The following is a 27,263-nucleotide window of genomic DNA, read 5'->3' on the forward strand; positions in this document are numbered from 1 at the left end:
GTATATGGAGCAACCTCAAGGTTTTGTGGATGTATCTAAACCAAATCATGTCTGTAAGCTTGTCAAGTCCCTTTATGGACTAAAACAAGCCCCAAGGGCATGGTATGACAGACTAAAGGCCACTCTTGTCACTTGGAAATTCAGAAACTCCAAGGCAGATTCGTCCTTATTTTTCTACAAAATCCCAGGTCTAGTTATCATGGTTCTAATCTATGTGGACGACATAATTGTGACTGGGAACAACTCTACTAAACTCAATCAGTTTATTGACAAACTTCATGCCGAGTTTGCTTTGAAAGATTTGGGGCCGTTGCACTACTTCCTCGGGATTGAAGTTCATAGAGATGACACGGGTCTCTATCTCAATCAAGGTAAATATGTTAAAGAACTTCTAACCAGAACTGAAATGCTGCACTTGAAACCGAGTTCTACACCAATGACAGTAGGCAAACCACTGTCAAAGTCAGATGGGGAAGCACTCTCAAATCCAACTGAATACAGGAGCCTTATTGGAGGCCTTCAATATCTCTCACACACAAGGCCTGACCTCTCCTTCGCCGTCAACAAGTTAAGCCAGTTTCTACAGGCCCCCACTTCAACACATTGGGCAGCGGCCAAGAGAGTCTTAAGGTATCTTAAGGGTACTATGTACCATGGACTACACATCAAAGTTTCAGATAGGCTTGCTATTACTGGATATTCGGATGCCGATTGGGCATGTTGTCCTGATGATCGAAGAAGTGTTGCTGGCTATTGTGTGTATCTTGGGGATACCTTAGTCTCTTGGTCATCCAAGAAACAAGCTGTGGTATCAAGATCGAGTACGGAATCCGAATATCGCGCTCTTGCTCAAGTCTCTGCTGAAATTGCCTGGATTCAAGCCTTGCTCAAAGAATTTGATTTTCCTCTACACTACACACCTATCACATGGTGTGATAATATGGGGGCAAGTGCCTTAGCTGCGAACCCGGTCTACCATGCTCGTACTAAGCACATAGAGTTGGATGTTCACTTTGTGCGTGACAAAGTTCTAAACAAATTACTTGAAGTTAGATATGTGCCATCAAGTGATCAAATTGCCGACTGCCTAACAAAGAGTCTCACAAATCACAGGTTTCATTTCTTGGTGGACAAACTAGGTGTTGTTGAAACACCACCTAGCTTGAGATGGGGTGTTAAGAAATGATTTTTTACTGCTGTAAATTCTCTGGTGTAATTCTCTGAGGTGTACTATCTGATTCTGTACCATTCCCTAGGCTAACAACTTTCTGTTAGAATATTCTCTTTTATTTAAAACGTGTGTATATTGTACAATTGATTCTAGAATTTTCCTGTACAAACCAATCATTGAATATATAAAAGGTAGCACACCAGCCTAAAAGTTTCAGGCTGAGTTTTCTCATTTTTCTGCATTATTTCCTTTCTCTGTTTACTCTGGTTTTCAAACTCTATATTTAGCAAAAAAGTAAATTTGTGGTAAATTTACACCAAATTTTAGCTTGTGCTCCAATGCACAATTACAAAATTTAGATGTAAAATTTAATATCTAATTAATGTTTTATATTAAAAAATAAAATCTAATAATTTTATAATTAATTTTATTATAATTTTAATATGTAAGATAATAAAAGAATAATATAAATATTTTATAATTTAATGTGATAGTTAAATATACTAATAAAATAATAGAAATAACATAAATGTACAAGAAAAAATAGTGTATTTATTGTGGTGTAAATTTTATATAGTAAATATTGTACCAAATTTGACACAAAATTTACTATGTATCAAATTTACATCACTTTTTGGTACACCATTAAAGATTAGAGGATACTCTTTGTTAAATGTGATATATTATATTTTAGCTTCTCACCACTTTGAGCAAATGGTACGCATTTCTCAATTAATAAAACATTTGGTAATTTTGTGCACGACCGAACATAATAATAATATATCATTGCCCCTTACTTAGAACTTACCACTCACTTACTTTTCCAATTCTAAATTTTCTATGCATAAATATTTAATAAAACCAGGAATAATTCGTAAGAGTAAGTCAGAGCTAGATATAGAGAGAGTTGTTAGAGTCTTGTAGGAGACATGGTGAGCCGAGTTGCCGACTCTCTCTGACCCCATGTGAGTAGGTTGGACTTGCATTAACACATGAGATTGTCCTTTGATTTGTCCCCAGAGAGAGAGAGAGAGAGAGAGAGAGAGAGAGAGAGAGAGAGAGAGAGAGAGAGAGAGAGAGAGAGAGAGAGAGAGAGAGAGAGATGCATCAACTCCAATGCATTCAAAATTTGCATGGTGGGCTTGTTTAGAAATAGCAGACAATGACAAAAAACTAACCATAATAAAATAATACTAATAAGATCCCCCTTCCTTAATGCCATGTATTATCATTTCCTAATAATGTATCCAATCCAGATACAACCATGTTCACTTCCACTTTTCATTTAAACCATTAAATATATAATAATAATAATTTGAAAATAATATTTTACTAACTCTGTATCTCACTCACTTCCCCTTCTTCCTGGATCTTTCACTTAACTTTCTCCTCCCAAGGGGTCTCTCTCTCTCTCTCTCATCTCCTCATTTTCTAGGGAAAGTTCCAAGACTTTCTAGTGTGTACCCTTTTGAGTTTATGGTGTAAGAGTTAATGGGTTGCTGCTGATTTGAGCAATGGAGGAGTTGATGCAGCAGCAAAGGTCATTGGCTGAGACTCCCACTTACTCAGTGGCCTCAGTGGTTACAGTCATGGTTTTTGTTTGCTTGTTGGTAGAAAGGTCAATATACAGATTTGGAAGGGTAAGCTCAAAGAGTATTTATTGTTACTTTTTCTTTGGTTTAAAAAAAAAGACAAAGATTTATGTTGCAATGAGTTTTGTTTGGTTGCTGCTGAGAAACTCAACAGTAATACAAGTTCAAAAAATGTGATCTTAGAGCTTTTTTTGGGTCCCACCCTGAATTTCTTTCAGCATTGTAAGTCTGGTCGGGAAAAGACTAAAGAGAAAATTAAAGGAACTTTTTATTTTCTTTCTTTCTTTCTTTCTTTTCCTTCTGTTGATCAACTAATGATTTACGTTTAGGACCCACATGAAAATCACTCTTTATAAACTTATATGAGAGATTGGAAAATAGTCAATCCTATTACTCTGACTGGTTGAGAAAAAACAGAAAGTGCAAAACATGCCAGTACATTGTGATTGTACAAGTTCATGTAAGAAAGACTAGTTGCCAATTGCCACGAACTGTGTTTGGCCATTGAGAAAATGCAAGAAAATGTAGAGGATTTAGAGCTGAATATATATATTGAGAGGTTCCTTTTGTGAAAAACTCGGTTTAGTTGAAATGGAGAGGATTTTGAGAGCAAATATTTGATAAAATATGCTTTATTTTTTTGGTACTTTTTATGAGCACATAAATTAGGAGATTTAAATGTGGTAGGTATGCCCTTTATTTGTCAAAGACAAAAAGAATAAAAATACTTGGGATATATTTGATATGTTTATGAGTAAATAGGCTTTTTGAAGGCATTTAATGTGAATAGCTTATAATATAGTATTTTACTTGAGAAATAAATGTTACACGTTATCATTATATTTCTTCTGTACAGTGGTTAAAGAAGACTAGAAGAAAAGCACTCTTTGCCTCTTTGGAGAAGATTAAGGAAGGTGAGTTGTCAAATAAAGAGTTATCAATGTATGTGAACTGCTGCTGAGTCTTTTCTTCTTTTGAGTCTTTTTTGTATTTTTGTAGAGTTGATGCTACTTGGACTTATATCATTACTTTTAGCACAATGTGCAAGATGGATTTCTGAGATATGTGTAGATTCATCTCTTTTCACTAGTCGTTTCTATATTTGTTCCGAGAAAGATTATGAGATCAGTGGACACACTCATTTTGAATCTCCTTTCTCTTCTCACAACGAGACAACAACTCACCAAAATGCAATAAGTTCACATTCATCTCATCAATGTGGTGAGGTAAACTTTATCTTCAGCCTTCAAAAGTTCCATTAGTCTATTTGTATAACTAGCTCTTAAATACTTCTAATGGTTTCACTCAGGGCCGCGAACCATTTGTTTCATACGAGGGACTTGAGCAGCTTCACCGCTTCCTTTTTGTTCTCGGTATCACTCATGTTTTGTATAGTTGTGTGGCTGTTGGTCTCGCCATGAGCAAGGTTTGTAGTCTTGATGGTTTGAGTTAAGCATGAAATGAGTGTAGTTCAGAATATAGATGGTTTATTTTATCATATTCTTGTAGATTTATAGTTGGAGGAAATGGGAAAATCAGGCTACTTTGCAAGGTACACATTTTATCTAGTACTTCTCTCTCAAATTTAAGTTGAATTTCTGTTATCAGTTTTGATACATAATCCTAATATGTTGGTAAGCTAATTGAAAATGCAATTTGTCCACTCTAATCTCTTGTTCATATCAAGCAGTTTATTACAGCCTATTTTAGTGGATTTTCATAATGTTGCTATCTCTTAGCTAAGACAACTGCCTATTATGTTCCTTTGTATTTTTTTTTTCACTTTAACCAATAATTTTATGTGGAACACTTTGTATATTATGTGTGTAATTATTTTTAATTTGTTTAACAGCAAAAATAAACAAGGTCATGAGACGCCAATCAACTTTTGTTTTTCATCACACATCACATCCATGGAGTAGAAATCCGGTTCTGAATTGGATGGTAATTATTCATTATATGACACTTTCGAGCTTTTTAAACACACTACTGAACAACATCATCCCTTCTTGAAATTGTTCTTGAAATCCACTCACATATAGTTATAAGATAATATTATAAGGATTAATTTAGCTGTTTTGGGCTAATGGTTGTTTCTATTAGTTAGTTAATATGTGAGTGTAGTTTCATTCAGTTTCCCATATTATTATATTTGAAACTACATTTTTGAAATGCATTTTATCTGATTCAATATGCATTGTAATGATTCTGCAACTTTCAATTGCATGATTACAACTTTTTGACATATCAAATATATTAGCTTGATGTAACTTCAGTCAAGCCAAACCTACTTAATTAGGTAAGGCTTCTACTTGTTGTGCTCATAATTCATACATCGTCACAAGCACTATTTCTAGTCTTTTTTCCCCGCTAATTGTGCATTCGTTTTGTTTTCTTAAACTATAACTATGATAATTCTTAATTGTCTCTGAGACAAATTGTATTTATTTTCGCCTTTGCAGCTCTGCTTCCTCCGACAATTTAAGAGTTCCATACAGAAATCAGATTACATGGCACTTCGTTTGGGTTTCATTACAGTGCGTATCTATTTTGTTTTCATGTTCTGCTATTATCCATTTTAGCTTAAATATGAATATGAACAGGACAGTGTCATAATAACATATTTTTTACAATTTTACTTAAGTTTGTCATAAGGGAGCAATCAAGCCTAGGTAATTAGGCAAAAAGCTGTTTTCATAGGCTACTATGCTTAAAACTTATCAAGTTGTTTCTCGGGTTTTCTCTATGTTAGGCCATGGTTTATCTTTTAGTTTGTCCTAAATCTTGAAAGGTATGTCTTAGGACTTAGGAGTACATTCTATTATATTTTCAGTTACTTTCTTTACTAGCCCCACATAGGCTTCAGCCATATTATTTCCATATGCTAGATGAAGCTGCATGTTTCCTTGGAATAGTTTAATGCTGCAAGTTATCATTTGTACATTTCTATCTTCAAAAATATATTGTTTTACTTTGTTTCATGATATGCAGAAGCACAAGTTGCCACAAACATACGATTTTCACAAATACATGGTCCGAAGTATGGAGGATGAATTCAATGGAATTCTTGGAATTAGGTGTGCACTTCTCTTACCATAATACTGAATTACTGATAGGAATTTCCTATCAACTTAGTATAACAGTAGCAATTATAGGAAAATAGTGAGATGTATATTGATATAGAAGAAGAGAATAACAGGTTGCTGGGTATTCGAGAGACCCAGCTCTCTCCCAAGAGCTAAAAGCTCATTTAACTAAAATCATTCACACCCCAAAACCCTTCTATTACTCTCCTATTTATACCATCTCAATACTCCCATTACAATTACCCATATACCCTTATTATATAATACCCTAAGGCCTAACAAATACTTCCTTAAGAAAGTAATACATGTACTCATCTTGATTTTGTTTTATTTTTGCTCATATTAGCTTTTGGTTATTTTCTGCATACTTCTATTGTACTCATTCATGGTAACACAATGGTAACACAATTATATCCCTTGAAGATTTCTACCAGCTGTTAAAAGCACTATAACATTGTCTATTCATGTGATGCTTAGTACTTCAAATATAGTTTCATTAATCATATTATGGCAGACTGATTCAATATACATTTCGATTTTAATCTTGTAGCTGGCCACTATGGGGTTACGCCATAATATGCATCTTTGTAAACATCCACGGTAAGCTACTTAATGTAATCACAATATAAAAAGGCAGAACAATCTGTCTTAAAAGATCTATTTCATGAAATGTCATACCTTTTTTTGTTGTTGCAGGTCTCAATATTTACTTCTGGCTTTCTTTCATCCCAGCCATTGTAAGCAGACGACGTACTTTCTTTCGTGTCTATTCAATCAAAATAAAGTGTTCTTCTTAAAGATGACATAAAATTTGTATTGTTCAATGTGTTTCAAATGCCAAAGCTTGTCATGGTAGTTGGAACAAAGCTTCGACATGTTGTCTCTTGTTTAGCGCTTGGAGTTGTTGAGCAGACAGGACCATCTATAGCAGCGAATCAGATAAAGCCTCGGGATGATCTGTTTTGGTTTGGAAAGCCTGTGATATTACTAAGGTTAATACAATTTATCATATTTCAGGTATCTAGGCCTCTTCACTCATGTCACACTCACATTCAACATTTTTTCTCAAGAGTTTTAGTGCTTAGTATCTGTTATTTTTTTTTTCTTATGCAGAATGCCTTTGAGATGGCCACATTTATCTGGTCCTTGGTAAGCTTAAAATGGCTCTCTTTAATGAGTTTTTACATTTTTGTTTTAAGCATTTTCTCCTATGATCAATATCATCACATTAGAATAAACATTACATAATTGTTTTTAAGCCAGTTCATGGCTCAATCTCATTGTTAATGAAAATCATGCTAATGTTTGATACTTCAATGCAATTAAAGCTTTTTGAAGAGAAGAAAGATTGGAACTAAATAAAAAATGCAAAGTCTTACCTTTTATATTCATTAATCAAAAATACTCTCAAATTATATTTCATTAAAATATACCCACTTTTATGAGTGGGTTGCTCAATACACCTTCACTCTCTACTTAAGTCTTAACACACAATTTGCATTAATCTAAGGGTATAATGGGGACATCATCTATAAAAGTGAGTAAATTTTAAAAAAAATATAGAAATGAGGGTAAAAATTAAAACTTGTAAAGTAAAGTGGGTATACAATGTAATTTCCTTAAATTTTTTTAAGTTTTAGATAAGCTTGTTTCCAGCTATTAATAATGAACAGAAAACACTAGTACATATTGTTTATTTATTCACTTTTTGAAGGGTAGAAATTCAAGATGAGAAAAAGTGAATTCTAAACAAGAAAAGTAACATATCATTAGAAATTGCATTAAATTTTGGTGAAAGGAAATGTGGAATGGTTTTTAAGACTAAGGGGTTCTTACAGAGATGCTTGTAAACATTAAACAATACACAGACTAATTTCATTCCATACTATTCGAAGACAAGTTCTTCATTTTTTTTTGTACTGTTTTCATGATTACAATAACTGTATTGATGTATCTAATTATCTCTTATGTTTAGTGGGGACTTGAGAGGAGATCTTGTTTCATGGAAAACAATTTAATGATAATCACTCGGTTGGCATCTGGGTATGTATCTGTATTTTCTTAAGTATAAATACCTCTTACATTAAGTATAGTCATGCCATAAAAAAGGAGCTCTGAGTTTCTTGTTGCATAATACAGCTGTTGTAATTTAATAATTCAATACCTGTTATAGTTGGTATAGTTGTTGGGAGTTGGGAGTTGTTATGTAGCTCAGGTCTTTGGAATGGAACAATCATTCTAGTACAGTGGCCATTCCAGTGTTTGGTTTGTAAATTTTAAAATGGAATGACAATTCCAATGGAAATTATATTTCCATTATTCAATAGAAACAAGTTTCCACTCTTATATCATTGGAAACCACATTCCATATGAGATATAAAATACAATCTTTATTCCATTCTATTTCTATCATCCCTATTACTATTTTTATTTTATTCCAATATACTATTACTATTACTATTCCCATTATCATTCTAATTTCATTCCAATTAAGTGGGGACATTTTTTTGGTTGTTTTGGAAGGAGAGAACCTCTCGTATCACTGTATTCATTCATGGATTAGCTCCAAAAGAAAGATGTTTTTTTATTCAATTTTTCAGTGTATTTTCTTGGTTAGGATTCCCCATATGAAAATACTGTCAATGAGCTGCTTTTTGAGTATTTACTGAATTCATTTATAAAAATAATATGGTTTTTAACAGTATTTTAATCCACATTTTGCAGTGTTATTGTTCAGTTTTGGTGTAGTTACAGCACAGTACCTCTGAACATAATTGTTACCCAGGTTTGTTTCATGCTCAATCAACTCTTTACTAGTTAACATAGTTCAAGACATTTTACAATGTTATGAATTGCAGAATTTAGTAAGAAGGAATGAATGAATGAAGTAACTTGACCATTCTTTTTCTTCTATGCCGAGTTCAGATGGGATCCCGGTTCAAGAAAGCTCTCGTTGCTGAGAGTGTAAGAGAGTCGCTCCATAGCTGGTGCAAGAGGGTGAAAGAGAAATCTAAACGCGAATCCTTGCACTCACACACCACAAGATCGGTGTGTTCATTAGAATCAACCATCTATGAGGGGGACGAAATAACTATTGCATCAGGGACTCTGTCCCGGAGCACTTCATTAGAGTCTCAAAATCAGTTAACTGTGACATCAAATCCACAGCCTGAGGCTGAGGCTAAGGCTGAGGCAGTACTTGAGATTCCCAACATTCCCTATCAGGAATACTCATTCAGGCTTGAAGAGTACTTATCTGAATCAGTAAACATTAGCTCATCACAAACACAAACCCCCACTAATGGTGAAGAAGCCAGTTTAAGCCATGGAGATGAAGACCAAGTTATGACTCTCTTTGAGCTGTTTAAGAACACATAAACTTGTATTGACCGACTCTCTTTATAACCACAGGTCATCAAGTCTGTCATAGTTTCTCATTGTAATTGTATTACCACATCAAATTAAGTCCTTTAGAAGAAAGATTGCACATTCACTATTTTCATTTTCTTAGTAGTATATAATATATATATATATATATATTTATATATGTCTAACCACCAATGAACTAAATCAAAGATAGAGAAAGAACAAAATGCTACAAATGGTAGTTTTAAGAACATGTAATAACTCATTCATGGGATAAGGGAAAACCCTTATCCTCTAAAAAAATCAAAAGGCCAAGCCAGCCCAACCAACCAACTAAAAGCATTGACAGTTAGCAAATTATAATTGTAATTACCAACGTAAAGAAAAAAGGGATCATTCATTATCAAGCTAAAATATCAGTTATTTCATTACTACAAATGGCAGTTTTTTTGTCCAAAAAAACATGTAATAACTCATTCAATAGATAAGGGAAAACCTTATCCTATGAAAAAAAAAAGCCAAGAGAGCCAGTCCAACCAACCAAAGCATTGAAACTTCATTTTTTTTTCCTTTTCTTCACAAAAAACATATATAAAATGATGATGAACAAGATTAATAAAAATTAAAACATGATAATAATTGTTTTTTTAGTTACTTAATTAAGCAAGTTCCTCCTCCTTGTGAGTCTCAATGACAACATCAGACTGAGGGTAAGCAACACATGTGAGAACCCAACCTTCACCAATCTGATCATCATCGAGGAAGCTGTTGTCAGACTGGTCTACATCTCCACTCACAACTTTTCCCACGCAGGACGAGCAAGACCCTGCTCGGCACGAGTAAGGCAAGTCCAGGCCCATTTCCTCGGCTTGGTCGAGCACGTACACGTCGTCAGGGCACTCGAACTCAGTCTCCCCCTCGGGTGTGATTAGCTTCACCTTGTAGGCTGCCATGGCAGTCACACGCCCTCCTCGGCTTCCTGTGCTGGCCTTGAGCCCGAAAAGTGCCTGACCAACGTTGGGAAGTGCCCTCAATGAGGTCGTGGTGGGTTGTCTCCTCACAAACGAGGTGCTCACCATGGCACTAGACAGAGCTGCGGATGTAGCTGCCATTGTTTTAAGTGTTTTTTTTTTAGTGAACTGAACTGAATAACAAGCAATGTTTGATATTGGGATGAAGATGGATCGTATATGGTATGGCTTGTGGAAATAGTGTGGCATGGAATCCTATCTGCCACGTGGCAGCATGTTGTGGCTACTTGCTTTATCTTTTGTTATCACCACACAAGGCCAAACTCTTTTGCATCTCCACCCATTTCTTTGTGTTTTATTAAAATATTTATTTTGTAATATGCTTATATTTTGAAAGGGAAATTTGAATTTCCATAACTGCATAACTTTATAATTTTTTTTTCTTAAATGCATATTTATTAAAATTTGTAATGTATGACCATTTTACCAATTTTCCAAAACTACCCCTCCCATTTGTAAATGCTCAGCCGACTCTCACCCACCATCAACCCCAACCCGAACCACCCTCACCCACGACCAACCCCAACTCGAACCACCCTCACCCACGGCGTCGACCACCCTCACCCACGATCAACCCCAACCCGAACCACCCTCACCCACGAAAACCCCAACCCGAACCACCCTCACCCACGAATCCCAACCCCAACCCGAACGACGGTCGAAGCCCAGGTCACCGCCGGTCCCACGAATCCCAGGCTCCCTCATCACCGACGGTCGAAGCCCACGAATCCTAGGCCCCCTCTTCACCGCCGGTCCATCAAATCGAAAACAAAAAAAAAAGGCCCCAGGTCCGATGGGGTCCGATCACGGTCCGACCATCGGACCCTCCCTCTCTTCGTCTCTCTCAAATCGAATGAAGAAAAAAAAAGCCCCAGGTCCGATGGTCGGACCATGGGGTCCGATTGGTCGGACCCATCGGACCTGGGGTGTGGGATGCCGAGATAGAGAGAGAAAGAGAGATGCTGTGAGAGTTTGAGGGTATTTTTGGGGTTTTGAGAAAAGTGTCATATTTTTGTTAGTTTAAAATGTATTGGTTTAAAAATAAAATATTTTAGTTTTTTAAGTATAGAAAATTAAATTTTCCTTTTCAGAAATGGTGTGTATTTAATACTTTGAATTTAAATTTGATTAATATAATTTCTCAATAATTATATGTGAAGGCAATTATGTTAAATTTATAAAAATTATATATCTAATTTGAGTTTAGGGTATAAAAAATTGTATAATTTTAAAATATAAAATACCATATGAATATCATTGAAAATACAGTGTTATAAATTTATTTTTCAACAAAACACAAAATACCAAGAGTATATTCCCTTTTATTTATCATATTAATTTTTTGTGAGTGTGGTGGGCACAGTGTTATATCACAAAATATTGTCATTTTGGTTAGTATTTTTTTTTTTCCAACAAAATTTGTTGTGGTATAATTATGAGTACTTGTCCAAAGATGGATCCCACAATCAAACTTTCTTGGTTTAGAAAAAAGTGGGGACGTGACCTGATTATTACCACATAATTAGATTGATCCATGTGATCATCATTCATCATAATTTCAAGTTCAGCCACATAAGGCAATTGGATGGAGCCACAGCCATTTCTTAATCACCATCTGAAGTAGGATTACAAAATTATTAAAGCTCACAATCATTTTCTTACTTGTTTCATCTGTACAAAACTACCTTATTATCAACTCGATTAATGACAAATTGACAATGTCCCATCCTTTTACAGCAAAAAACAAAACAAAAAAAAAAAAAAAGAAATGACGAACTAGAAATAATATTAGACCAAAATTATGTTATATTATTTATATATTAAATAAATAATATAATATTGTGATTAAAAATTGCTGTAAGATATATATTATTAAGTGAATAATATATATAGTGTATATATTTTTGTAACATAAGAGACGATACATATCAGATAGTGTAATGAATATAGAGTTGTAATATTAAAGTGAAAGATCTAATCAATACAAGCACAAAAAGAAGAAAGCTAAGCTTGCAAAAGATGGAAGACTTAGAAACAAAGCTCTTATTTACAGTGCACGAGTCTTACAACAATTGAAGGAAACAACAGAAAAGGGAAATGTAACTAACTAATAACAGAAAAGTAGTTACAAGAATGAGCTAACTAACAGTAGGTAAAAGACTAGCTTTATCATCCCCGTTAAACGAAAGAGTGTGGAACATACATTGAGTTTGCTTTTGAGATAAGCAAATCTGTCTTTGCTCAGCGGTTTGGTGAGAATGTCAGTGATTTGATCGATAGAGGGAACATATCTCACTTCAATTTCCTTAGCAAGTATCTAGTCCCGAACAAAATGGAGGTCTATTTCGATATGTTTAGAATGTGCATGAAAAATAGGATTGGCTGCAAGAGAGGCAGCTTCCTGGTTGTCAACCCAAATAATTGGTGGTACTGGTAGAGACACATTTAGCTCAGAGAACAGTGAGCATAACCATCGAACTTCAACAACAGTATTGGCTAAAGACTTGAATTCACTCTCTGTACTGCTTCTAGCAACAACCGGTTGCTTCTTGGTTGACCATGAAATAAGGTTCCCACCAAAGAGCACAACATAACCTCCAGTAGACTTTCGATCATCAAGGCAACTTGCCCAGTCAACATCCGAATATGCTTGCAAACACATTAGCAAACTTGGCCTGATATGTAACCCTTCATGGATTGTCTCCTTTAAATATCTGAATAACCTCTTGCAAGCTTCCCAGTGAACCGTAGTAGGAGCATGTATGAATTGGCTGAGTTGTTGACTATGAAGGTGACATTAGGCCCCTAAACTTTGACATGTACCAAATCATGCCACTTGAACTTTTAAGGTCATTAAAAATTGAAAGAGGATGAAATCACTTGCCTTCGGTCAAAAATTTGAGCCATCTTCTCTATGCCATTCGAATCCTTCCTCTCTCTCTTTCTCTCTTAAATTTTTCGAACCCTATAGTGATAGAGTAAGTGCCCACACACATCATGTAATGCCCTAATGCTAAGGCATGCTACAATACTTTTTCAATTACAGTACTATCTCTGCTAATCAAAGATTTTTCTCGAAAAAGTGTCAAATTAAAACTTTTATAATAAATATTAAACTTTATAATTTACATAATAATTTACAAATACCGGGATCCCGTTTCTAAACTTTTATACAAAATATGCCAAAATACAATATCCAGGTCGCACAACGACTACAAAATAAAATCCCCAGATGTCCCGAGACCGAACACTCCAGGTCACGCTGCCACGACATGTACAATCCCATCCAAGTCAGGCTCACTCCCATTCAGCTTTCGCCTTTCCTTTACCTACACAGGGAAGCAGAACTTTGAGTCGACAGACTCAGCAAGAAAAGTATATAACATATCATATAATACCAACTTGTATCTAGGCGCCCATACACCTATTTACAAGGCTTAACAGATGAGTAAGAATGTTCTACTAAGGATACGACCATGTAACATGTACCACATGCACTCAGTATACCTTCGTACTAGTGTAGGTAGGGTATGGACCGTACCTGAGTACTGTTAAGTGTTGTACCACAGACACCTTGTACCTTCCCGTACAAGTGCTGGTAACACCACGATGTACTTTTAGACATCATACACTTTACTAATGCACTCTGTACCGCAACCGTACAAGTGTTGGTAGTGTATGAATCACAACATATAAGCATGCATATACACTAAACATATACATACATTCGCATATCCATATAACACATTATATACAGTTCTTACCTTCTTTCTAGATTCAAGTGTGTCGGCCGACTTGAACGGAAAGTCTCGCGCTAGATGGATGCCCTAATCACATAATAAAACTGGGTAAATCACATGGTCGAAACCCTAATTCGGGAAACCCGAACCCACAACCCTAGGTTCTGTTATTCTCTCTTGGGATTACTCTAACTCAGGAAATAGGGAAATACCCAACTACGATACTGAAATGGACGAGAATTGAGAAAACTGATTTTTTCGGGGAAGCCTGCCAAAACTGGTTTACCGATTTGATAGGTACTGGTAAAACCGGTAAACCGGTTTTTATACCAGTCTCCCCAAAAACTCACCAATTTGCTCAAAACTTGTCCAATTGCCACCAAACTTTCCAGAGTGCCTAAACAATGTATACACAACATATTCCAACCAGAAAATCATAGAAAAACCCAATGAAACTCAACTTGCCATGAAAGACCAAAGCTTTGAGTTCAAAACTCAATTTTGCATAAATCCAACCCCATACACTAAAACCAGTTGCAAGAAGCTTAAACCAACTCAAATGAACCTTAAAATTCTAACCCTAACAGCCATCAATTCCCAAAATCACCTCTTAAAACCAACTAATAACTTGAGAAAAACATAACTAGAGAGCAACTAGGGTTTACCTTGATTAATTCCTCCTCCAACCCCTGCTGAAAACACAAAATCCAGCAAAGAAATCCCTTAGACTTGGCTGGATCGAACAGGGAGAAAGGAAGGAGAGGGTTTCCTTTGATTTTAGCTTGTTTTTTCTTATTTTCTTTCTAAATGAAATAAGGGTTTATTTAATTAAACCTTGGCTGAATATACTCTTGCTATGTGTCAATACCTAGGGCTGCCACCACTCTCCACTATTTAAATAATGACTAAAATACCCCTTAGGTTAAAATTTAGGTATCTTTCAAAACTAGGGGTAAAATGGTCAAATTCCATAATCCCGCTCAACCTCAATATTTCATTTTCTCCAATAAATTTCTCGCTAAGAAATAAGGTTCTAGACTTACCCATGTGATCAAACTAGTCATCCATCGCATTTTCCGTTGTCGCCGAGCAAAAATTACAAAAATAGCATACTTCATACATAATTCATAAAATACCCCTAGAGTTTAATAAAATCTCTGGAATTGAAAAATAATAACTCTAGAGCCCATTTCAAACAATGGGACCCACAAATAATTAAACTTATAAATAATTATAAAAATGTTAGAAATTAGTGCTAATTGCCTTTACTAATCCAAATTACTAAAGCGGTCATTACAATTATCCCCTCGTTAAAAGGATTTCGTCCTCGAAATCTAACCTGAATAACTCTGGATGTTGAGTCCTCATGTCAGACTCCAATTCCCAGGTGGCTTCCTCCGCCTTGCTATTTCTCCAGAGTACTTTGACCAAATCAATGGTCTTGTTCCGAAGAACTTTCTCCTTTCTATCCAGAATCTGAACAGGTTGCTCTTCATAGGATAAGTCTGATTGCAGTTCAAGGGCTTCATAACTCAAGATATGAGTCGGATCTGAAACATATTTCCTCAACATAGAAATATGAAATACATCATGAACAACCGACAATGTTGTTGGTAAGGCTAGCCGATACGCTACATGCCCGACCTTCTCAAGTATCTGAAATGGCCCAACGAACCTAGGACTCAACTTATCCTTCTTCCCGAAGCGCCTAATACCCTTCATTGGTGATACCCCCAGGAAAACATGTTCCTCTACCTGAAATGTGACATCCCTGCGCTTCAAATCAGCATAACTTTTCTGCCTGCTTTGGGAAGCAAGCATTCGAGCCTTGATCTTGTCAATAGCTTCATTGGTCCTCTGAACTAATTCTGGACCCCAAGTACTTTCTTTCTCCAGTTTCGTCCCAATGAATAGGGAAGCGACATTTCTTACCATATAGCATCTCATAGGGAGCCATCCCTTATTGTACTCTAGTAGCTATTGTTGTAGGAGAACTCAATTAAAGGCAAGTACTTACTCCATGAACCCTCAAAGTCCATGACACAGGCTCGCAGTAAATCTTTAAGTATCTGAATTGTTCTTTCTGATTGACCATCAGTCTGAGGGTGAAAGGCTGTGCTAAATTTTAACTTGGTACCCATAGCCTTCTGAAGACTCACCCAAAACTTTGATGTAAACTTTGGATCCCTGTCTGAAACAATGGATTTAGGAGTTCCATGGAGACGAACTATCTCCTTTACATACAGTTCAACATATTGATCCACTAAATATGTAACTTTCATTGGTAAAAAGTGAGCTAATTTTGTGAATCTGTCCACTATGACCCATACCAAATCATACATTCCTGTGGTTTTAGGCAAACCAGTTACAAAATCCATTGCAATGTCCTCCCACTTCTACTCAGGAAGAACTAATGGTTGCAATAACCCTGCTGGCCTTTGATGTTCAGCCTTGATTTGCTGGCAGGTTAAGCATTTGGACACGTAGTCCACCACATCCCTTTTCATCCCATACCACCAAAAGTAGGGTTTTAAATCCTGATACATCTTGGTGGTTCCCGGATGCAGTGAATAAGGTGTGGTGTGAGCTTCATCAAGAATCTCTTTCTTAAGCTCATCCACATTAGGAACACAAACTCGAGCTTTATATAACAACCTTCCATTATTCGAGATTGAAAAGTCTTCAGGCCGACCAACCATTACCTCATCCCGAATCTTGACTAGCTCAGGATCTTCTAGTTGATCTTTTCTGATTCTTTCTAACAGATCAGACTGAAATGTTAAGTTGTGAAACTTTCCAACTACAAACTCAATCCCTGCACTAACCATCTCAGAAGCTAGTTGAGGGGCTATTAGAATTGTGGTGCAACCTGCCTGGGACCTCTTCTACTCAGTGCATCAGCCACAACATTGGCTTTCTCGGGGTGATACAAAATCTCACAGTCGTAGTCCTTAACAAGCTCTAGCCACCTCCTCTGCCTCATATTCAAATCTTTCTGGGTGAAAAAGTACTTGAGACTTTTATGATCAGTATAAATCTCACATTTTCACCATAAAAGATAGTGCCGCCATATCTTTAGAGAAAATACTACTGCAGCAAGCTCTAGGTCATGGGTTGGATAGCGCTGCTCATAATCCTTCAGTTCACGAGAGGCATAGGCTATAACTTTGTCAGCTTGCATCAGAACACAAAGCAGACCATGTCTGGATGCATCACTGTAAACAACGAACTTTTCTTAATTTGATGGCAACGCTAACACCAGAGTTGTTATTAAACGTTGCTTCAACTCTTGAAAACTTGCTTCACATTTATCTGACCACACGAATTGCTGATTTTTCTTAGTTAACTCGGTCAGTGGCATAGAGATTTTAGAAAATCCTTCGACAAAACGTCGATAATACCCTGCTAAACCGAGAAAACTTTGAATTTCTGTTACTAATTTCGGCCTCGGCCAATTCTTCACCAACTCAATCTTACTTGGATCAACCATAATTCCATTCTTCCCGACAATATGTCCTAGAAAAGACACCTCTGACAACCAGAATTCACACTTTCTAAACTTTGCATACAACTTGTGATCCCTAAGTCGCTGCAATACCATTTGAAGATGATGCTCCTGCTCCTCTTTCAATTGAGAGTATACAAGGATGTCGTCGATAAACACTATGACGCAGTTATTGAGGAAGTCCTTGAATACTCTATTCATGAGATCCATAAAGGTCGTAGGAGCATTAGTCAATTCGAATGACATTACTAGAAACTCATAGTGCCCATATCTGGTTCAGAACGCAGTCTTTGGTATATCTTCTTCTCGGATTTTGAGTTGATGATAACCACATCATAGGTCGATCTTCGAAAACACTGTATTTCCTTAAAGTTGATCGAACAAATCGTCAATTCTGGGTAATGGGTATTTATTCTTGATCGTCAACTTGTTTAGTTCCCGATAATCAATACACATTCTGAGGGAACCATATTTCTTTTTTACAAACAGAACTGGAGCTCCCCAGGGCAATACACTGGGTCAGGTAAACCCAATATCAAGCATCCCATGCAGTTGTAACTTAAGCTCCTTGAGTTCTGCCGGAGCCATCCTATATGGAGCTTTAGAAACAGGTTTGGCTCCAGGTGCCAGATCAATCACAAAATCTATTTCTCGTTGCGGCAGCAATCCCGACAACTCCTCAGGAAATAGGTCAAGAAAATCCTTAACCACTCTGACTACCTTAGGCCCAAATGTTTCAGGTCTGTTGGAGTCAATCACCACTGCTAAAAATCCTACACATCCACTATGTAGTAGATCCCTAGCCCTTAGTACAGAAATAACCGGGATTCGAGACCCCTGAACTGATCCAACATAAACAAATAGATCTTCACCTTCTGGCTAAAAAGTCACCATTTTTTCGCTTACAGTCTAACCTGGCCGAATAATTGGACAGAAAATCCATCCCAAGTATAATGTCAAACTCTGTTAATTCCAGTTCTATAAGGTCAGCACTCAACTCCCTATCCTCGATCCTAACCGGCATAGACCTAATGCGCCTATTGGAGATAATAACCTCTCCGCCAGGCATGAGGGTTCCAAACCCTCTTTCAAGTATATCACAAGGCCTACCCAAAAGATCAATTACTCTCGTAGCCACATATGAACGTGTAGCTCCCGAATCAAATAATACAGTATACGAGGAGTTTTTGACAAGAAGCTGACCTGTCACCACAGAAGGACTGGCTGTAGCATCAGCTTGGGTGATAGCAAACACCCGAGCAGGTATAGGTTTTGCCTCTATTTTCGGCTCTTCTTTCTTTGCCAGAGTGCAATCTTTCTTGAAATGCCCCACCATGCTGCACAGAAAATATGTCTTCCAGTTGTACTCTCCTGGATGATGTTTCTCACAACGCGGGCACTCAGGGTAATAATAACCCTGGCGCCCACCTCTACCTTGGTTCCCACGGAACCACTTACTCTGCCCCGAGCCACCAGATGTCGGGGTAACTTTCCTTTTCTGATTAGTGGTGGAATCACCACCATCCCTACCATAAACAGGAGTAGGAAAGGTGGGGGTCCCACCAACACTCGGAGTCACTCGGGGCTGCTGAAGGAATTTTACAGCACCCTCGGCTCGAAGGGCTTCCTCAACCATTTCTGCATAAGATGTTGCTTCGTTGGTAGTGATCACCAAATCATGTCTAATCTTCACATTTAAACCCGCCAAGTACTTTTCTTTCTTACTAAAATCCGTTGGCACAATACCCACAGAGAGCTTGGCCAGACGGTCAAGCTTTGTAGTATACTTAGTAACCGACATCCCCTCGGTTTGTACTAACTCAGTGAACTCTTTCCGATTAGCACTGCGGACGACTTCATTATAATTTATGGAGTTAAATAGCTCTTGAAACTCTTCCCAGGTCATAACAGTGACGTCCCGAGTGAGAGTTATCAACTCCCACCACACGAGAGCATCCTCCTGGAACTGAAATGTGGCCCAGGTCACCCGATCATTTCCAACCACCCCCATAAAATTCAAAATTTGCTCAATCACTGTGAGCCACTGCTCAGCCTTCGTCACATCTGGACCTCCTAGAAACACTGGAGGTGCTTGCTTCCGGAACTTTTCATATAATGGCTTCATACGGTTGCCAGCAATAGGTTGTTTTGCTAGTACCGCTGGAACTGCAATGGCTTGAGCTTGCTGAGGAGGCACGACAGGAAGACCCTGCTGCCTTAATCTCTGAATTTCTTCATCTTGCTGGCGGATTCGATCTTGCATTTCTGCAAACCTCTGCTCCCAATCTGGAGGAGCTTGTGGTGGATTTACAGGACGACCACCCTGAGCTCTGCCACGGCCATGGCTGTGACCACGGGGATTCTGGGGAATTTGATTTCCCTGACTGCCTCCGGTCTCAACCTTATTACCCTGACTTCTTGTATTCCGCTGGGCGTCCATTTTATAGGACTTAGCTTGCGAACCCATAAGCCAGGCTAGTAAGACAGCGATCATAAAACTTAATACCGCTCTTATAGACTTAAAGGCAATACACTTAAAATTAATAATTATAATCTAATATGCTTCCTATCATACTTTAATAATCACATATAATACTAAACAAGTACGAGCTTACTGAACCGTGAACCAAGCTTTCTCTGATGAAGATTGTACATGTCTTGGCAAGCTTCGGTAGATAACCTGACGACTTTGATACCAAAATTGTAATACCCTAATGCTAAGGCACGCTACAATGCTTCTTCAATTACAATACTATCTTTGCCAATCAAATATTTTTCTCGAAAAACGTGTCAAATTAAGACTTTTATAATAAATATTAAACTTTATAATTTACATAATAATTTACAAACACCGAGATTCTGTTTCTAAACTTTTATACAAAATATGCCAAAATACAATATCCAGGTCGCACAGCGACTACAAAATAAAATCCTTAGATGTCCCGAGACCGAACACTCCAGGTCACGCTACCACGACATGTACAATCCCATCTAAGCCAGGCTCACTCCTGTTGAGCTTTCGCCTTTCCTTTACCTACACAAGGAAGCAGAACTGTGAGTCAACAGACTCACCAAGAAAAGCATATAACGTATCATATAATACCGACTTGTATCTAGGTGCCCATACACCTATTTACAAGGCTTAACAGATGAGTAAGAACGTTCTACTAAGGATACGACCATGTACCATGTACCACATGCACTCAGTATACCTTCGTACTAGTGTAGGTAGGGTACGGACCGTACCTTGAGTACTGTTAAGTGTTGTACCATAGACACCTTGTACCTTCCCGTACAAGTATTGGTAACACCACAATGTACTTTTAGACATCATACACTTTACCAATGCACTCTGTACTGCAACCGTACAAGTGTTGGTAGTGTGTGAATCACAACATATAAGCATGCATACACACTAAACATATACATACATTCGCATATCCATATCACACATTATATACAGTTCTTACCTTCTTTCCAGATTCAAGTGTGCTGGCATACTCGAACGGAAAGTCTCGCGCTAGATGGATGCCCTAATCACATAATAAAACTGAATAAATCACATGGTCGAATTCCTAATCCGGGAAACCCGAACCCACAACCCTAGGTTCTGTTATACTTTCTTGGGATTACTCTAACTCAGGAAATAGGGAAATACCCAACTATGGCACTGAAATGGGCGAGAATTGAGAAAACTGATTTTTTCGGGGAACCCTGCCAAAACTGGTTTACCGGTTTGACAGGTACTAGTAAAACCGGTAAACCGGTTTTTATACCAGTCTCCCCAAAAACTCACCAATTTGCTCAAAACTTGTCCAACTGCCACCAAACTTTCCAGAGTGCCTAAAAAATGTATACACAACATATTCCAACCAGAAAATCACAGAAAAACCCAATGAAACTCAACTTTCCATTAAAGACCAAAGCTTTGATTTCAAAACTCAAATTTGCATAAATCCAACCCCATACACTAAAACCAGTTGCAAGAAGCTTAAACCAACTCAAATGAACCTTAAAATTCTAACCCTAACAGCCATCAATTCCCAAAATCTCTAAACATTTCTAACCCTAACAGCCATCAATTCCCAAAATCACCTCTTGAAACCAACTAAAAACTTGAGAAAAACATAACTAGAGAGCAACTAGGGTTTACCTTGATTGATTCCTCCTCCAAACCCTGCTGAAAACACAAAATCATCCAAAGAAATCCCTTGGCCTTGGCTGGATCGAAGAGGGAGAAAGGAAGGAGAGGGTTTCCTTTGATTTTAGCTTGTTTTTTCTTATTTTCTTTCTAAATGAAATAAGGGTTTATTTAATTAAACCTTGGCTGAATATACTCTTGCTATGTGTCAACACCTAGGGCTTCCACCACTCTCCACTCTTTAAAGAATGACTAAAATACCCCTTAGGTTAAAATTTAGGTATCTTTCAAAACTAGGGGTAAAATGGTCAAATTCTATAACCCCGCTCAACCTTAATATTTTATTTTCTCCAATAAATTTCTCACTAAGAAATAAGGTTCTTAAATTACCCATGTGATCAAACTAGTCATCCATCGCATTTTCCGTTGTCGCCGAGCAAAAATTACAAAAATAGCATATTTCATATATAATTCGTAAAATACCCCTAGAGTTTAATAAAATCTCCAGAATTGAGAAATTATAACTCTAGTGCCCATTTCAAACAATGGGGCCCACAAATAATTAAACTTATAAATAATTATAAAAATCTCAGAAATTAGTGCTAATTGCCTTTACTAATCCAAATTACTAAAGCGGTCATTACACATCAAGTGGTACTCAATCATAGTGTGTAAGGCTGTGAAGAATCCAGTTCAAGAGAAGGAGAATCGAGCTCAGATCTTGGTGATACTCTGCTACAGAAAGAGTACAAGGGTTGGAGATCTGAGCAGAAGGAGACATTTAATTCCGCTGCACCCAATGTAAGGTTTCTCAAACTTTATATGTGTTTAATTACATTGTGTTAGAAATTCATATTTAGGATGTTAAATAACATACATGATAGTATATCTAGATCTTGGTAAAACATATTCCAACAACTGGCCTCAGAGCCTTGGTAATGATTTACTTTCATGAAATATGGATTTAAAACGATGTTCGTGTGGATTTGGATGGTTTCATGGTTGTTTATGTGCTTATTTGATGATTTTATGGAAATCGCAATGTATGTTGTAAAATATTTTTTGTTTAATTCTGGAAATATTTTTACTAGAAAGTAGACGAAAAATTAATGAATTTAGGCATTTACAGAACTTAATTTGGATTTTGTATGAATTAGTTATCATTTTTTGAATTTGGATGAAAATATCTGAAAAGCATAATTCATGAGTGTTAGGTGTCACGAGCTCACCTTTTCAGGCAGCTGAACACCCATGCGGAACCTTGACTTCTCTAAGCCAAAGTCAGCCTTCCAACCATCTAAGTAACAATGGGCTCATTTTTCGCGCAACTGTGTAGCTCATGCACACTTCCGTCTCTCGAATAACTCCCACTAAGTCATGCTCGTAAGCATCCATGCATCGAGGCTCTCTAGCCAAGATACTCTCACTTTCCATAGGTTCTCACTATGATAAGGCAAATCCCAATACTGACGCTCACCTTGTCGCTCATGACCAAGGTAGCATGTGTGGCAAGATGCCAACACCAAGTTAACATACCAATGCTTTTATCATGCCCCATTCAATACTGTCCGAATAGTCTCCCTCGTTGCCCAAGGACTCCCATACGTCCATGGACCAATCCTCAAGGCACCATGCCTCCACACATGTTGGCAGGCCCTCGAGACAAGCCACCAAACTAGTTGCATACATCAGACCTCTGTCCCATTTCAGCATGGTGCATCCGTCCCATGCACGTATGCAAACTACCCTAGGAATGACTACCCGTGTCATCTCGTGTTGAGACTCGTGGCCAAGGCGCACCACAATGTCTCTAGAAGGTTTTGGCCACGTCCCGTGGAAGCGGCATACCGGAAAGCCAAGGGAAACATACTCGTTAGCCTCTTGCACCTTCTTAAACACACTACCTGGTCGGCTCGATAATGTCCATGAGTACTCCAACTCATGGAGACATGTGAGTCCCCTCGTGGTCCTCATATGCCCGTCCTACCAGCCCCGCTGACTAGTAGTAGCTCACTTAGCACCAAGGTGTGAGAGTCAGTAGTCTTGTGATCCGTAAGGGGAAATACCGGGTAAGTTGTGTAATCCCACATCTCCTAGGGAAGGTTAAGTGGGATCATTCTGAGACTGTGTAGGTATGGGACTACATAGTTGAAGAGAGCTTAAATGGAATTATTTGTACTACCTATATTAACAAGGTGCATCTTGTTTTTCGGTAGCCCATCACGAAAGAACTCTATATTTAAGCGTGCTTGACCTGGGGCAATTTCAGGATGGGTGACCTCCTGGTAAGTTTTCCCAGGAAGCGTGCGAGTGAGGACAAAACACGCTGGAAACACTCGTGTTGGTCTGTAGGGTCAGTCGTCAGTCCATGAAGCAGCTAGAGTGACGTACTCGTGTATAAGAGCCATTCATTCTGTGGGTGTAAGGGCCCAATGGAGGCTTGAAGCGGGGGCGTTACAAATGGTATCAGAGCCTTGACCCAGCCGGAAGGGTGGTCGACGAGGACGTCGGACCCCGTAAGGGGGGATGATTGTGACAGTCAGTAGTCCCGTGATCCGTAAGGGGAAATACCGAGTCAGTTGTGCAATCCCACATCGCCTGGGGAAGGTTAAGTGGGATGATTCTGAGACTGTGTAGGTATGGGACTACATAGTTGAAGAGAGCTTAAATGAATTGATTGGTACTACCTATATCAACAAGGTGCATCTTATTTTTCGGTAGCCCATCACGAAATAACTCCACAGTTAAGCGTGCTTGACCTGAGGCAATTTCAAGATGGGTGACCTCCTAGGAAGTTTTCCCAAGAAGCGTGCGAGTGAGGACAAAGCACGCCGGAAACACTCGTGTGGGTCTGTAGGGTCAGTCATCAGTCCATGAAGCAGCCAGAGTGACGTACTCGTGTATAAGAGCCATTCATCATGTGGGTGTAAGGGCCCAATAGAGGCTTGAAGCGGGGGTGTTACACAAGGTGCCAAGGGGTGGTGGAGAGCTGACACCACGGTACCCCCCTTAAAGAGCATTCTGAGCTTTTACCCTTCTACCATGAACATACATGATTTTGGCTCTGTAGACATACTGCCAAACTGCATACCATGGTATAAATTAGTTTTGCCAATCCGATTGCACCATTGTATTTGTAGACCCAAATAAATGGCGAATACCTAGTCCCGTCCCGTTCCGAACAATATTGAAGATATTTACGAAAAATGCCACTGTATACAAACTAAGCATCAGCTTGCCACCAGCATGCACCACAACATGCGCCACCGCTTGACCACAACTTGGCCAACTTGTGGGCATCACTTAGCTTGTAACGTGCCATCTTAGCATGCACTTTACACTCTCCCCCACTTCAACATGTCGATGCCCTCATCGACGGACCGCATGCAAATCTTCCTGATCTCGACTCTTAAGATTACTCCAAGCTTCATCCGAATCCTAAGTCTGCAGTTGTCCCTTTACCTCCGTAGAACCACCCTCTTGGTGACGATCTCCCTCGCTCACTCTTGGACTTGATCAAAGAACTTTTGCCATTGTCGCTATTTAGAATCTCCCATGGAGTAGTGCCTCTGCACTAGAATACTTCCCCCAACATGAACTCCTCCGAGTCCATCACAACGTCCCTCGAGTCAACTAAGTAGCCCTTCCAACACTAACCTTGAAGCTAACACATCCTCTGATAGTAGCTCACTCGCCAATCGTCCAATGCATACTCCTTTTGACAAGGACTAACTACGGTGCACCCCTCAGTGTGAGGTTCGCAAACCAACTGTTCCCAACGGCACCTATAGAACACGCTTCCACTGAAGCCAAGTCCCTCTGGATAAGTCCCTCTAGAAACTTCACACGCCAACTCCATGGCGCACCATCCTCCTGATGGCAATCGAGCAAGACACTCCTATCGTAGGTTAAAGTTCGGTGCGTCCCACCTGGACAAGGCTCGCAAGCCAACTGCACCCAATGCTGCACCAAGTGCACTCTTGCACAAAATCTCTTCGCGACGTTCACAATATTGGCCCTCCGGCCCTACCGCACACCCACGACTTCATGCAAAAGGTCCCACTGACCCATTGCATACATGATTCTCTGAGCTACTTTCACGTGGTTAATGATCTAACAATCACGCAAAACCACAAATTTGCCCTCTGGCTCCTGCTTGTGTCGGCTCTCAAAACTGTCATAAGTCCATCTCCCAAAATCAACCCTGCATCCTCTGATGACTCGCTAACTTTTGACAAACTTGCACGAAGTCTTACTCTTAAGACTTGAAGTCAACCCAATCCGCTATCTCCTTTTGGCATATGCTCTCTGAACCATATGCTTACAGTGTCCCCATAAACACAAAACATGCCCATACATGCCGCAAAGTAGCTCAGTCTTGATCTCAGCCTTCGCCCTTGCACATTGTCTATCTACAGCTTACAGCAATCATGCAAGTCTTTGCACTAAATAACCCATCTGTTGTTGTAGTGTTTCCCTCTGGAGTCACACATCAAAATTGAACAAGTACCCTGATTCTTCAAACATATGAATTAGTGGGCTCCCCCACTTCAACTTGGGAAAAACTTCTCTCTTAGAGAAAAACCCCTCAAGATATAGCTCGCAAGCTAACCGCATACTCGCATACAGTCCCTCCATTCCACATGTCACTTTGATGAAGATGTTGAACTAATGCCTCGATCATTATGATTCTTCGCCCCTCGACATTTCAATATTGCCTTAGTACCTTAGTCCTGCTGACTTTCACCTTAGGCCAACATCGCCATGGTGTTATCTTAGTACTTAAGTCCTGCAGACTTTCACCCTAGATAACTGACACTGCCTGTGTCTCGAGTCTTCTTGACTTTACATCCTGAACAACAATCAATCTCCATGATACTCATCTCGATGCTTGTAATGAATAACTAGTCCGTTGAGTGAATCGTGAGGTCTCTCCCCCACTTCATCTGTTGGCGTCCTCGACAACATGCCCACACGTGAATGCCTGACTGCCCCAACTCTTCATGCACACCATGCCATCTAAAACTGCATCCCGCAGGATGTGACTCTCGAGTCAACTATCTTATATAGCACCCCTATCGATTTCCATAAGCATGCAATTGCCGCTCAACCATCCAACTAATTCATACTTGCATCACGCCCTTCTGGCTTCCACGATGCACTAAGTTCCAATGATGCAACCCTCTAGCCTTCATGCAAACTCTAGCACCCTTCTTGACCTTCGCATGCAAATATGACTAACTAAGTCTCGCTGGTACAACCCTCTGGCTTTGACACAAACTCTAGCGCCATCTCAACGCTTGCGCTCGGTCTTCTCAGCCCCGCTAGCTTCTTTGATGCATTCATTCCACAACTCCGCATCTCCATTGATGCCTTTGTGTGACTTACGCCCTCTAACGTTTAAACAAGCCAACACATCCCACTCAACTGTCTCGGCACTTCCATACTGATCAAATAAAAGTCACATGCGAACACCTCCAAGTACAACCATACTCTGACCATTGCGGCCTCTGCCCCCTTGGTCTCCATGTGCGTCCCTCTTGACACACAATGTAGCAACTGAAGCATTCCATGTCTATTCCAATATGAACCATCTCGGTCATCAACTCTTGACCTCTGTCGTGACTAACA

General features: G+C 38.7%; 2 protein-coding genes across 2 annotated transcripts; one reads left to right on the top strand and one right to left on the bottom strand.

Annotated features, from left to right (window-relative positions):
- Window positions 1-2,326: 2,326 nt before the first annotated feature.
- Window positions 2,327-9,329, top strand: LOC115725262 (MLO-like protein 4). Its single transcript, XM_030654716.2, has 15 exons — window positions 2,327-2,811; window positions 3,620-3,677; window positions 3,763-3,989; window positions 4,073-4,189; window positions 4,273-4,315; window positions 4,616-4,707; window positions 5,226-5,300; window positions 5,755-5,840; window positions 6,400-6,449; window positions 6,546-6,586; window positions 6,693-6,866; window positions 6,963-6,998; window positions 7,825-7,892; window positions 8,574-8,634; window positions 8,775-9,329. Exons 1-15 carry the CDS (start codon window positions 2,686-2,688, stop codon window positions 9,225-9,227), a joined length of 1,707 nt encoding a protein of 568 aa, XP_030510576.1. The 5' UTR covers window positions 2,327-2,685; the 3' UTR covers window positions 9,228-9,329.
- Window positions 9,330-9,593: 264 nt separating this feature from the next.
- LOC115725263 (ferredoxin) lies at window positions 9,594-10,566 on the bottom strand. Its single transcript, XM_030654718.2, has one exon. It carries the CDS (start codon window positions 10,433-10,435, stop codon window positions 9,875-9,877), a length of 561 nt encoding a protein of 186 aa, XP_030510578.2. The 5' UTR covers window positions 10,436-10,566; the 3' UTR covers window positions 9,594-9,874.
- Window positions 10,567-27,263: the final 16,697 nt, after the last annotated feature.

This window comes from Cannabis sativa, chromosome 6, assembly GCF_029168945.1.
Source record: "Cannabis sativa cultivar Pink pepper isolate KNU-18-1 chromosome 6, ASM2916894v1, whole genome shotgun sequence".
NCBI classification, from domain to species: Eukaryota; Viridiplantae; Streptophyta; class Magnoliopsida; order Rosales; family Cannabaceae; genus Cannabis; species Cannabis sativa.